Source organism: Ascidia mentula, chromosome 2 (genome assembly GCF_947561715.1).
Source record: "Ascidia mentula chromosome 2, kaAscMent1.1, whole genome shotgun sequence".
NCBI classification, from domain to species: Eukaryota; Metazoa; Chordata; class Ascidiacea; order Phlebobranchia; family Ascidiidae; genus Ascidia; species Ascidia mentula.
This window is the reverse complement of record NC_138567.1, coordinates 121,864-132,995: the sequence shown is the minus strand read 5'-3', so window position 1 is coordinate 132,995 and position 11,132 is coordinate 121,864. Positions and strand designations below refer to the sequence as shown.

Below are 11,132 nucleotides of genomic sequence, written 5' to 3'. Positions count from 1 at the left end.
ATGCTATAATTTTATGGTTTTTAAATGGGTTTGTTAGTTTGTTAGCAATTTGCTGCGATCAACAAACAATAACTACTGCAATTTGTTTCTTCAATGGTACACCAAGCTTTATGTTTATTGTTTTAGTGCCAGAAACAAAAAGAAAAAAACGATAAAGAAAATCTATACATTTAATTCCTCTGAAACTCTGCCGCACCGGATATATATTCACGTGGTTAAAAAGTCCCAAATCCTTCTCTTCGAGTTTCTGTCCAGACATTAGAGGAGGATTTAAAGTTGATCAAAAAGAGTTTAGAACAAAATAAAACAAAACTACTTTCATTTCTACAATTTATCCCAATAAATAATTAAGAATGGAAACAGTGGAGAGTACCAATGTTATGCAAGTGGAGCCAGCGAATAAGGTAAGCGTGGTATGGCTAAAAACTAAAATAACATGTAACTCGTGCCAACGCATATAATGCATGTTCCTCAAGTGATGTTTTTAAAATGACCAAACATTTATAGCTTGGTTGATATGAACAGTATGTGTTTTGTGTGCGTGAAACACTTGTGTATTATTTCATAATTTAGATTTTGAAATCCGATCAATCAACGAGCGTCCATTCAACCAAGGGTGAAGTGGAGTCCGAAGATGCGATGGGAAATATTTCCCCTGACAAAATGACTTCAAAAGATTATTATTTTGATTCTTACGCACATTTTGGAATTCATGAGGTTAATTTTTTGTCAATGTTTGCATTTCAAGCCAAAAGTTACCCTAAAATATATTTTATTTTTGACAAAATTTGTTTACTTTCAATTTCATCTGTTCTAGTCTGAATTAAAAGTAAATTATCTTAAATATTGGTTATGGAATTATTTGTTGCTTGTTTAAAAAATTGCTTGAAACACGTTGCAGGAAATGTTAAAGGATGAAGTTCGTACGTTGACGTACAGAAATTCTATTTACCACAACAAGCATCTCTTCCGTGGAAAAGTTGTGTTGGATGTCGGTTGTGGAACCGGAGTTCTTTCTATGTTTGCCGCCAAAGCTGGAGCCGCAAAAGTAATCGGCATCGAGTGTTCGAGCATTGTGGAATATGCTCAGAAGATTGTCAAAGCAAATAAACTTGACCATGGTAACCCATTTACTGCTAAAATACTCCACAGTAATAAATTTATTTTACAAAGTACTTATGTGGTTTTTAATCCTGCATGACTGGTTTGTGTCATGGGTGAGTGATTGTCTTGCATTAAATTGTTTTTACAAATTTTTTTTTTTATGTTAATTTTAATCGATTTCCCAACACATGTCAATCTGCTTAGAGCAAAGTTACAGCTTTTGTTATTGTTCAGTGGTGACACTTGTGAAGGGAAAAGTTGAAGAAGTTGAAATCCCAGTTGAAAAAGTTGACATAATTCTGAGTGAATGGATGGGATATTGTCTGTTTTATGAATCCATGCTCAACACTGTGCTTTATGCAAGGGACAAGTGGCTGGTAAGAAGTGGCCAATGTTTAACTATTTGTTGCTTATTTTAGTAAATATGGAGTCTATGGAGATATTATATGGCATCATTGATCTTGTTTGTACCCCACTTGATAAATTATTTTTATATGCAATGTAATCACAGATATTTTCTTTCTGTATTTTTCAAAAGCAGTCATTTAAAGCCATATATTTTCAAGGACTAACTTTTTGGTACCATGGATAATAATTGCTTTATTTAATATCTTTACTTACTTTATTTAATTTAACAAACTATTTTTATTTAGGCTCCAGATGGTTTGATCTTTCCCGACAAAGCGACACTTTATGTAACGGCCATTGAGGATCGTCAGTTTAAGGATGACAAGATCAATTGGTGGGACAATGTGTATGGTTTTGACATGAGCTGTATCCGAGATGTGAGTACTTATTATTTTTGTTTTTTTTTAATGTTACCAAAAAGCTAATTATTTTAAACCAATGACGATATTATGTTTTTTGAGTAGTTGGTTATTTTGAAAATTTTAATTAATCCGACATTAATATTTTTTGTAAAAACTTACTAAAGATATTATCTTTAAATCGACAATTAGCACTCATTTTAACTTCAGGTTGCGATATCTGAACCCATCGTGGATGTTGTCGAACCGAAGCAAGTTATAACCAATGCTTGTATGGTGAAGGTAATTCATGTTTCTTGTAGAACATAATTAAGTGAATTAACTTCCGTTATCATTTATTGCACTGCAACAATTGGCCTTATAATACCTTAATTGTTTTGTTGCCAAAAAAACAAGTTTTGTTTATAAAAAGGTAATGACCACACAATAAATGTAAAATAATTTGTACGAATGTTTGTTTGTAGGAAGTTGATTTGTACACGGTGACTGAAGCCGACCTTGATTTTACTTCAAACTTCCATCTGATTGTGTCAAGAAATGATTACATGCAAGCTCTTGTTACCTTCTTCAGTGTTGAATTTACAAAATGTCACAAAAGAACTGGATTCTCTACTGGTGCGGCATCGATATGTCTGAGATTTGAAGTGTGCCAACCCCTGTTATAGATGGCGCAGTATTGTGTCTGTTATAGTAATTTTTAGCAGTAAGAAACTTTAAATAATGGTTGGATTAATGGTCAAAAACTAAATAGTGGTTGGATTAATGGTCACAAACTAAATAGTGGTTGGATTAATGGTCACAAACTAAATAGTGGTTGGATTAATGGTCACAAACTAAATAGTGGTTGGATTAATGGTCACAAACTAAATAGTGGTTGGATTAATGGTCACAAACTACGTAGTGGTTGGATTAATGGTCACAAACTAAATAGTGGTTGGATTAACGGTCACAAACTATTCTCCAGCGCCCGAAGCTCCGTACACTCACTGGAAACAAACTGTCTTCTACCTGAAGGATTACATCACAGCAAAGAGGGGTGAAGAGATATCTGGTTGCATGAAAGTGAAACCAAACAACAGAAACAAGGTAACACCTTCAATCATTGACGTTATTACAAAACAAAATGTTTTAAGAATCACAACTACATAATGTTAATAATGATAGTTATTGTATGAACCACATGAGCTTCACAACATCTCACAGTAATGTAAGCACAGATACACAATGAAAGCAAAGAACTGAAAAGCTTACAGTTTTTGGGCAAGATACCTTGACAACAGAAAGTGGCTCGTTGTAAAAATAACAACGATTGTTACGTTACAGAGAGATCTTGACGTCACAATAAACATTGATTTCAACGGTGAATTATGCGAGCTATCTGAAAGCAACGACTATCACATGCGTTGAGTTTGTAGTCAAATATACCCTCCCCGGACGATTTCCACATCCCACCTCCCACTGTTTGACGCCTGGCAATATTTTAAGCATGACGTCATGGCTTACACGACGTAGCCGTAGTTCCAGGCAAATGTTTTCATTGTCCTTTCCGTCGAATGTTTAGTTTTTTTAAACCACTTTGCATCTATACTAAAGTGGGTTACGAAGCACTGCCCTGCTTATTCCAGTGTAAACGTGTTTTGGGTTTTGCTGGAGTACATATTTTTAAACCCTTCGAAACTTAAGTAAAATACAATCTTTGTCCACACTTGTATTTTGGCCAGTCAGTCGTTTGCAAGGAAATACCATCAGTTATATCGTTGGGTACGAATTAAGACAAACAAGTCAAAACGGAATTGTAACCTATCAGCAGGTCTCCAAGACAAATTCAACTGGTTCATGTTGATGCAAGGTGTTTTTTGTTGCGTATTGATCTAGTAAGTTAGTAGAGTGGTATTAACTAACTAACACAGGGGTTCCCAAACTGCTGGGGTCCGTAACGACTGCACGGGGGTCCGTAAAGATTTTTTGAAAACAATTTCATACAGTGCGTAATCAGCATAACTTGAGTTGTTTCATAAGCTGTACAATACGTATAATGGACAATTCCACTTTTGAATGGTTCTTACACTATCTTTGTAGCTTACGATTTCAACGTTGTTCACAATTGTTTATTTTACTACGCGTCTATGACGTAGAATTCACACTTATTGCAGGTGACATACTCTAATAAGGTTAAGGTCGTACTTGCTGTTTTGTGGAGTGAAGTTACAGGTGATTGTGTGATTACACCAAACTAAATTGAGTGTCGAGTCCAGACTATGCATAGGCCTAGACTCGGACTGAAGAGTTTGTCTGGCACAATATATAAGCTCCGTTAATAAACATGATTCGTTACTGTTTATATTGTTTTGTTGTATTTTCCACTGATTACATGGGAAAAATGATCTGAGGTAAGATTAGGGGTACGAGAAAAAACATGTTGATGAAATGGGGTCCGCGGGCAAAACAGTTTGGGAAACCCTGAACTAACAGACCTTTTAATTTCCACCGAAAAAATGGCCACGTGATTAAACGCTTGAATGAGTATGTCCCAAGGACAGCAAATGCCGAAATATTCACTCGGAGGAAAGATTCGCAGACCATAATTAAGCGGAATTTTCGAACACTACTGGGTCCATTATCAGGGCAATGCTATGATGTCTGAGTTGCCTGTAACGGATAACTAACTGCTTATTGCTACTGTATGTTTCAAGTACTGCCCTCATGACAATAAAGTAGATTTAAGCAACGCTTTTTGCGAGGTCTTGATCAATTAAATACAAAGCAGGAATGTATTACTACTATAAATCGTTTATTAAGAGAGTTTTTTTGATGAATGTTTATTTTTTTACTACTACTAAACGTTAAACAGTGCAGTTTGAATATCGTTACATATCCATAAGCTTGCCTCACTTGATTGCAATTTTGCTGTAATATCAATATGTTTTTTCCCGTGTAGCAAATGCACTGAACACAATGAGTCGTATTGTACAAGCAGTAAAAGCACATGTTCCATTAATCAAGTTCCCAACCAGAGTAAAGTGGACACCCAGGATTCCACAACAAATTCCACAACCTGCTGTTGTCAGCCAAGTGGACACAATTGAAGTTTTTAGAGTTATTCCTGATCGGTTTCGAAGAAGGCCTGTAGATCTATATGAACTTGAGTACATCCAACGAGGAGGCCCTGAGTAGATCACAACGAAAATACAAACAAAAACATTTAATATACCCCCAAAAAAATGAATGAAAATAATTGTATTGAAGTAGACAATTTTAAACCAGTGTTCAAATATTTCAAGCAAAAGGCAAATTGTCCGAGTTTTAAAGATGTCATTGACTTTCATGTTATAAGAGACAATGTAAAAGTGAATAAGTTCCCCCTAAACGAGAGCTATGAGCACTTGGGTTTAAAGTCTTGTGGAAGTTTGGACGTCCTGCAAGTTCCTTCCATTCCTGGCCTGGCATTTATTTGCAATCCATTCAGTGAAAGTGGGAAACTTCTATGGAGCAAACGCTGTTTGGAAAAATATCCACGAAAACCATCCAAAACAAACATTGACGAAGATGTTGACTGTGATCGTGTTTGGGACAATTTCAAGGAAAGCGTTTTAAACCAACCAAAGAAACAACTAGCAACCAACAAAGGTAGCAATAAAGTTTAAATAATTCTTTTTCCAAACATTGACCGACAATTGTTACGATGCCATAAGTCATGAAAGTATTTTTTATTTTGTTTAGCCCAATTAAGCAGTTTGAAATCTCTTCCAATTTGGAAACTGCGATGGGCCACCCTTGGTTACCATCACAACTGGAATACAAAGGAATATTGCGATGACAACGCCTCCAAATTTCCATCAGAACTCAATGCACTATCAAAGTTGTTTGCGGCAACAGTCGGTCACAGTGATTACATTGCTCAGGTGTTTGATTAAAACATTGATACAAAATTGCAAATAAATGTATATTTTTGAACCTTTTTACATGAGAAATGTTTTACAAAGCAATAGCATTGATTTACAACCCAGCAAATAAAAGTGTTGTTGATTATATGAGATATTGTGAAATAAAACGGAAAGTGAATTTGTGTTACATAGATTTATATTCAGGCTGCCATAGTGAACTTCTACCATGTTGGATCGACTCTTTCAGCGCACACAGATCATTCAGAACACAATCTGAAAGCTCCACTTATTTCAATTAGTTTGGGATTGGATGCAGTCTTTCTGATTGGCGGTAAGTTTAACTTTACACTGGTTGGCTTGTTGTTGATTCAATAATGTAAAACGTGTTTCATAAAGATAAAATTGTTGATTTTCAAACATAAAAATATTAGCCTCTGGGGACAAGAAAATAAATTGACTTCAATTGAAACGGTTTCATGCACAATGTTTGTGTTCAATTCCAACAAACCTACTTAGCTTCCGTCAATATTTTTCAGGTGCAACCAAAGAACAAAAACCAACAGCGATATTGATTCGATCCGGTGACGTCATAATAATGAGTCGCGAATCGCGATTGTCTTACCACGCTGTACCACGAATTGTAGAATGTGAAACGGATGCACCACGTGACGACCCAGCCCAACTGTTCCTAGCTCATTCTAGAATAAACATAAACGTTCGACAAGTTCTTACGTAACATCCATTGTATTCGTCATAGTCGTTGTTTGTATCAACATGCTTTCGAAAGAAAATAAACAACTTTGTGAGATATTGGTTTAAGATGTATTGAAACTGGAGTACCTCCACGAAAGGTTGCGGTCCCGACTTCGGCAGTCTGAACGTTTGAACCGTAGTAGTGTTATTACTGAACATAAGTGCGGCCACTCTATGATAACATGGTTAAGTTTGGGCTTTTATGGAAGAAAGTGTTAAATGCTGCACGTTGATAACGGAACAATCTCTTATTTATTTTCACTCATAAAATAAAACCATGAAATGAATGCTCACCAACCAGCAGTTCGCATTCAATTAGAAACAAAATATTACAGAGAGAATCAATTAAGTTCGAAATATTTGTCCAACAAGATCATAGCGTTTGTTTCTCTACGCTCACCGTAAACTTAACAACGAAAAATACGTTTTAAAGTTGAAGCGTTGGTCGAGCGACGTGGAAAAATCGGTAACATGCATAAATTGAAAATAATTCATAAATAAAAGTAAAATCACTAAAAATAACGTAAAACAATCTCCGGTTTCTATTTTGCCACGAGAGGCAGACGGTTTAGTGAATTGTGAGAAGCTGTGATTGGAGTTTCCTTTACCAAAAAATTCCACAGATTACTTCCTGCATCTGAACGTAACTTCTGTAATTCGGGGTGATTGAACGGAAAATGTTGTCGTGCTTAGTATCGCCCTCTAGTGTCGTTGTTTTTGAACGCAACAGCGATTTGCGTGACGTCAGGAATTAAGTTTGGACCTTGAAAACCGGTTTGAAGGTATTTGAATGCGTGACTTGAACCGCGGCGCAAACTCTGCAAAAAAAGTTTTCAAAATTATTTCCCGTAACGAATGAAGGGTTTTCTGTTCAGTGGTGGGAATTAGTTTCAAGCCGCACAGATAATCATGACGTCATGCCCAATGTGGCCCAAGTGATTAATCCTCACACACTTATCTTGGTTAAAGTTTAACAGATTGCGACCTTTGCGCACCCCCAACCCTCGCTAACTAGGTTGCCTCACTATGTACGTGTGGTTGATATCTTAAGTGTTTGCAAACTTCATGTGAACACACGAACATGATGACGTCACTATTCGTTATGATCTCTATGTACTCGCCCTTCTTGTTCTCTTGGCTCGCTGTCCGTTCCACTGCTTCCGTAGATATTCCCCCATCGTAACTACACTGTTCCCCTCATCCACAATCATTACATCATCGCCGCTTTGTTCGTCGGATGAGCACAGTGAATCTTCATGAATTCCGGAGTCGTTCATTGTCGATATTTCGTCATAATCAACTTCTTCGAGAAGGTGATATCGTTCCGGGATAATAGCGATATCGACTCTTCGGCCGCGATACGATACTGGTTCCCCGGGTATCGCAGACGATTCCTTGTTTAGCGTAATGAGACAATCGTTATCGTCGCTCAAACAACGCGTTGTTACGTCATCAAAAGCTTGTTTGTGACGTCGCTTCTTCAGCTTAAGTTTGAGGTGGGCAAAGTTAAGACGCCTCTTGTGGTGATGTTTGTGATCTTTGTCTGCAAAAAGATGTTATTGGTTTTGGGAGATTGTGATATCTCGGTTAAACATATATCTTGGGTATTTCATATCCACATGCAATGCCATAGGTGGTGGTGTTTTGTGGGTGTTTACTTTCCAGTTAAGTGAGGTTAATAACACCGATTACTAAAGGTTATGATATAGAAACTATGTTGAAATCCACACCCACCACTGCAATGCCGATCCTTCTTCAGATGGAGTTTGGTGAGGATTGTGCACCAAACTCCATGCTTCTTCTTCTTCCCTATAAGAACGCGGTCGTCACAATTATTTTCTGTGATGTCACATTCGAACGGCTCTTCTTCGTCGTCAGGAAAAACGTCGTCATTGTGACGTAAAGGGTCATATCGGTTCGGATTCATAGCAGATAATTAGAGCAGTGCAAAAATTGTCATAAGTTTGCTGAAACCAGAATAAAGTATGTTTACAATGTTCCATCGGTGACCAAGGTTATATATTCACACAAAATGTGTTTTAACAACGGAGCTCGTTGGAAAGAAACGTTACTGCACTGTTTGCCGCAACTGCAGAGGAATGTGCAAATATTGACCAATCAGCTTTCAAATATAGAGTGACGTAACTGTTTCGTGAAACTTCTATAGTTCACGCAATGTTGATGTTACAATAATCCAACGTCTAAATGTTAAAAATACTTCAAATAATCATGCAAGGTTCGCAAGTGGAGTCAAATGTTTTGTCTGCTTGCGTTTGAATGAGACACAAAACTAATCCTACCTCCAACCTAACAATCTGTAATACACAGCACGCATTCTGAGCTGGAACTGAACACAAATATTCAATCATTTTTCTACGGTATGTTAGCTTTGATGCTAAGTGGCACGGGTTTGGTTTTAACAGTACAACATTATTCTAAAAGTTTACAATCTTCAACCACTTTTAACCTTTATTCTCTGGGTGGTTTTTGGTTACAAGAATCTTTTGTCATAAAACCATCTGGGCAACCCAGCACGAATGTCTGCCACAACAATATGAGCCATCTTGCCGTTTTAAACACACTTGAGCGAGAATTCTGCTTCTTATAAAGAAGTTTCAACTAGCTTCTGTCATGAAATCACTTCCAACTAGTTTGCACGAACAAGTCCCAATATTTACACTGTCAACATTCAATTAAATCCCGACCCACAGAGCTGTGTGGACATGGTCGTGTGCTGAAGGAAGCAATTCCATTAACAGTTTGGTTACAAGTTTCAATATACAAGGATGACGCCACAAATCTATTTGTTATTAGTTTCGACCGGTGATCACCTCTTCATGTCACGCATGACTGAATTTTGCAAGCAGCTAGTGGTGCATCTTTCAAACATTGATGACTCATTCAATCATGACAAAAAGATTGCAATAGTGCTGACTAATCAATAACTGATCTTTATACTTCTTAAATGCGACTTCATGTTTGGATCGACCAAAAGCGTCGAAACGACTGGGATTCTGAAACCTCTACACCGAGGTCAACTAACAAGCGAATGGTTTAAAGGCATTTACTCCTATTTACCAAACCACATGTTTTTCAGAGATTCGTTGACTGGATTCGTCACACAACTATTACTCTTCATGAGATCCCGTGCTGGTTTTACATTTCTTATCTCCATCATCTCAAAGTTTAAATATAATCTGTCTTTTTCTTCACACCATTTAACACCTGTAATAATAGAATTCCCATTGGCGAAAACAATGGAACAAAACAAACGTTCCTGGACAATTGTCTCGCATTGTTAGCAACATTCATGCGTTGACAATTGTTTGTTACGTCACAAGTAGCTAGGGGGCGCGAAAATCGGAAATAATTGAGGTTAGCACGAGGGCGCTAAAAGCGATTCCCGATTATGATGACGATGGAATTGAACTCATAGCATTATCAACAGTTATCCTTGATTGAAGGTTTGTTGTTCTAATTTTCGCAAATATTTCGTCTGCAAATACTTTACAAACAAAAAATTTACGAACAACATGTCGTATAGCGGAAATTAAACCTGTCATATTTGCTGTTTGAGAACAGAGAAGACATTTTCCTGTAACTTCCGACTCTTACAGCGGCTTGTCTGTACCTCATACACTGTTTTGTCGAAAAACCGCTTGAAGTTACCTGGGATTTGTCAGGTGATTTCACGCTTGGACAGTCAAGCATGACAGCTTGTGGTCGATGTGCAATTTGTTTGTGCGAGCGTTGAGATTCACCTGCAGACTGTGCATTCTGTGATCATCCTTTTGTCAACCATGTTTATATGTGAAGTCCACATGTGCAATAACCGTAATATACTTCGTTAACTGTAAGAAGTTGAATGAAAATCATAAAACCTTTGTAGACTCACGAAGATTGTCAAACAAATTTCGCAAGTTCAAGCTGAAACTTTATCATAACCTGCGGACATTTGCTTTTGTGTTGAGTCAGATTGGTTGCTACCTTTTCTTTAAGGCTATTTCGTTTTGATACTTGCGACTGGTTTCAAAACATCTACTGCTCTGATATTCAAAAACATTTTCTACAAGGTTGAAAACATGTTTATCCACGCGCTGACCACCAGAGCGGGTTCGTCTTCCAAACAGTTCCCGCCGGACTCACGTTGAAGCCATTGCAGGACTTTGATCAACACAACAACTCAACCGCCCCAGGCAAATAACTTTACTCAAAACAATACCAAAGAAGTTCTCTATTGTGTAACTGGACCTCCCTATATAATTTCCACGCATATGCTGCGGCCAGAAAGTTTGGGTAGAAATATAACTTTTTTGGGTCTGTCAGTGTTGATTGCTTTATTTTGCTTGTTCTAAATTTGAAAAAAAATTAAATAAATTTTCTCAAAATTGAACCAGTATTAAAAAAGGGGTCCGGGGGCTTTTTATTGAAGATACAACAAACTCCCGACACTGGACAAAATCCACGGCCTGGTAATTTTTTCCTGTTGATTGCCCAACGACACGCATGAATAATCAGGGAAAGCACCCGTATTTCTTGTTCGGCGGCAATTTGACGAAAATTATTAAATTTGTTGAACAATTTCATCTAAAACACGTGTTGCTGGTTACTTTTGTCATGCTAA

At 37.2% G+C, this 11,132-nt stretch overlaps 3 protein-coding genes across 4 annotated transcripts; 2 read left to right on the top strand and 1 right to left on the bottom strand.

Moving 5' to 3' along the window:
* Positions 1-249: 249 nt before the first annotated feature.
* LOC145890637 (protein arginine N-methyltransferase 1-like) lies at positions 250-3,570 on the top strand. Its single transcript, XM_082981759.1, has 9 exons — positions 250-404; positions 574-717; positions 902-1,121; positions 1,339-1,481; positions 1,758-1,889; positions 2,082-2,153; positions 2,336-2,486; positions 2,836-2,957; positions 3,195-3,570. Exons 1-9 carry the CDS (start codon positions 354-356, stop codon positions 3,276-3,278), a joined length of 1,119 nt encoding a protein of 372 aa, XP_082837885.1. The 5' UTR covers positions 250-353; the 3' UTR covers positions 3,279-3,570.
* Positions 3,571-4,961: 1,391 nt separating this feature from the next.
* LOC145888919 (nucleic acid dioxygenase ALKBH1-like) lies at positions 4,962-6,625 on the top strand. The gene is made up of 4 exons (XM_082979789.1): positions 4,962-5,498; positions 5,592-5,773; positions 5,960-6,086; positions 6,292-6,625. The coding sequence occupies exons 1-4, from the start codon at positions 5,093-5,095 to the stop codon at positions 6,489-6,491; spliced, it is 915 nt and encodes a 304-aa protein (XP_082835915.1). The 5' UTR covers positions 4,962-5,092; the 3' UTR covers positions 6,492-6,625.
* Positions 6,626-6,741: 116 nt separating this feature from the next.
* Positions 6,742-8,471, bottom strand: LOC145888921 (uncharacterized). Of its 2 annotated transcripts, none has more exons than XM_082979790.1 (3): positions 8,222-8,471; positions 7,630-8,051; positions 6,742-7,326 (listed from the first exon to the last, which is right to left on the bottom strand). In XM_082979790.1, exons 1-3 carry the CDS (start codon positions 8,433-8,435, stop codon positions 7,198-7,200), a joined length of 765 nt encoding a protein of 254 aa, XP_082835916.1. In that variant the 5' UTR covers positions 8,436-8,471; the 3' UTR covers positions 6,742-7,197. The 2 variants fall into 2 exon arrangements, with proteins under 2 accessions (XP_082835916.1, XP_082835917.1); XM_082979791.1 differs by having other exon boundaries at positions 8,243-8,471.
* Between the last annotated feature and the right edge of the window lie 2,661 nt (positions 8,472-11,132).

Coding starts and splice junctions, on each gene's coding strand:
- LOC145890637 (XM_082981759.1), top strand. CDS start 354: ATGGAAACAGTGGAGAGTACCAATGTTATGCAAGTGGAGCCAGCGAAT. Junction 2,154..2,335: donor CCAATGCTTGTATGGTGAAG/GTAATTCATGTT, acceptor GTTTGTTTGTAG/GAAGTTGATTTGTACACGGT. Junction 2,958..3,194: donor AACCAAACAACAGAAACAAG/GTAACACCTTCA, acceptor GTTACGTTACAG/AGAGATCTTGACGTCACAAT.
- LOC145888919 (XM_082979789.1), top strand. CDS start 5,093: ATGAATGAAAATAATTGTATTGAAGTAGACAATTTTAAACCAGTGTTC. Junction 5,499..5,591: donor ACAACTAGCAACCAACAAAG/GTAGCAATAAAG, acceptor TATTTTGTTTAG/CCCAATTAAGCAGTTTGAAA. Junction 5,774..5,959: donor ACAGTGATTACATTGCTCAG/GTGTTTGATTAA, acceptor ATTTATATTCAG/GCTGCCATAGTGAACTTCTA.
- LOC145888921 (XM_082979790.1), bottom strand. CDS start 8,435: ATGAATCCGAACCGATATGACCCTTTACGTCACAATGACGACGTTTTT. Junction 8,052..8,221: donor TGGGTGTGGATTTCAACATA/GTTTCTATATCA, acceptor ATCTTTTTGCAG/ACAAAGATCACAAACATCAC. Junction 7,327..7,629: donor GAGCCAAGAGAACAAGAAGG/GCGAGTACATAG, acceptor CTTTTTTTGCAG/AGTTTGCGCCGCGGTTCAAG.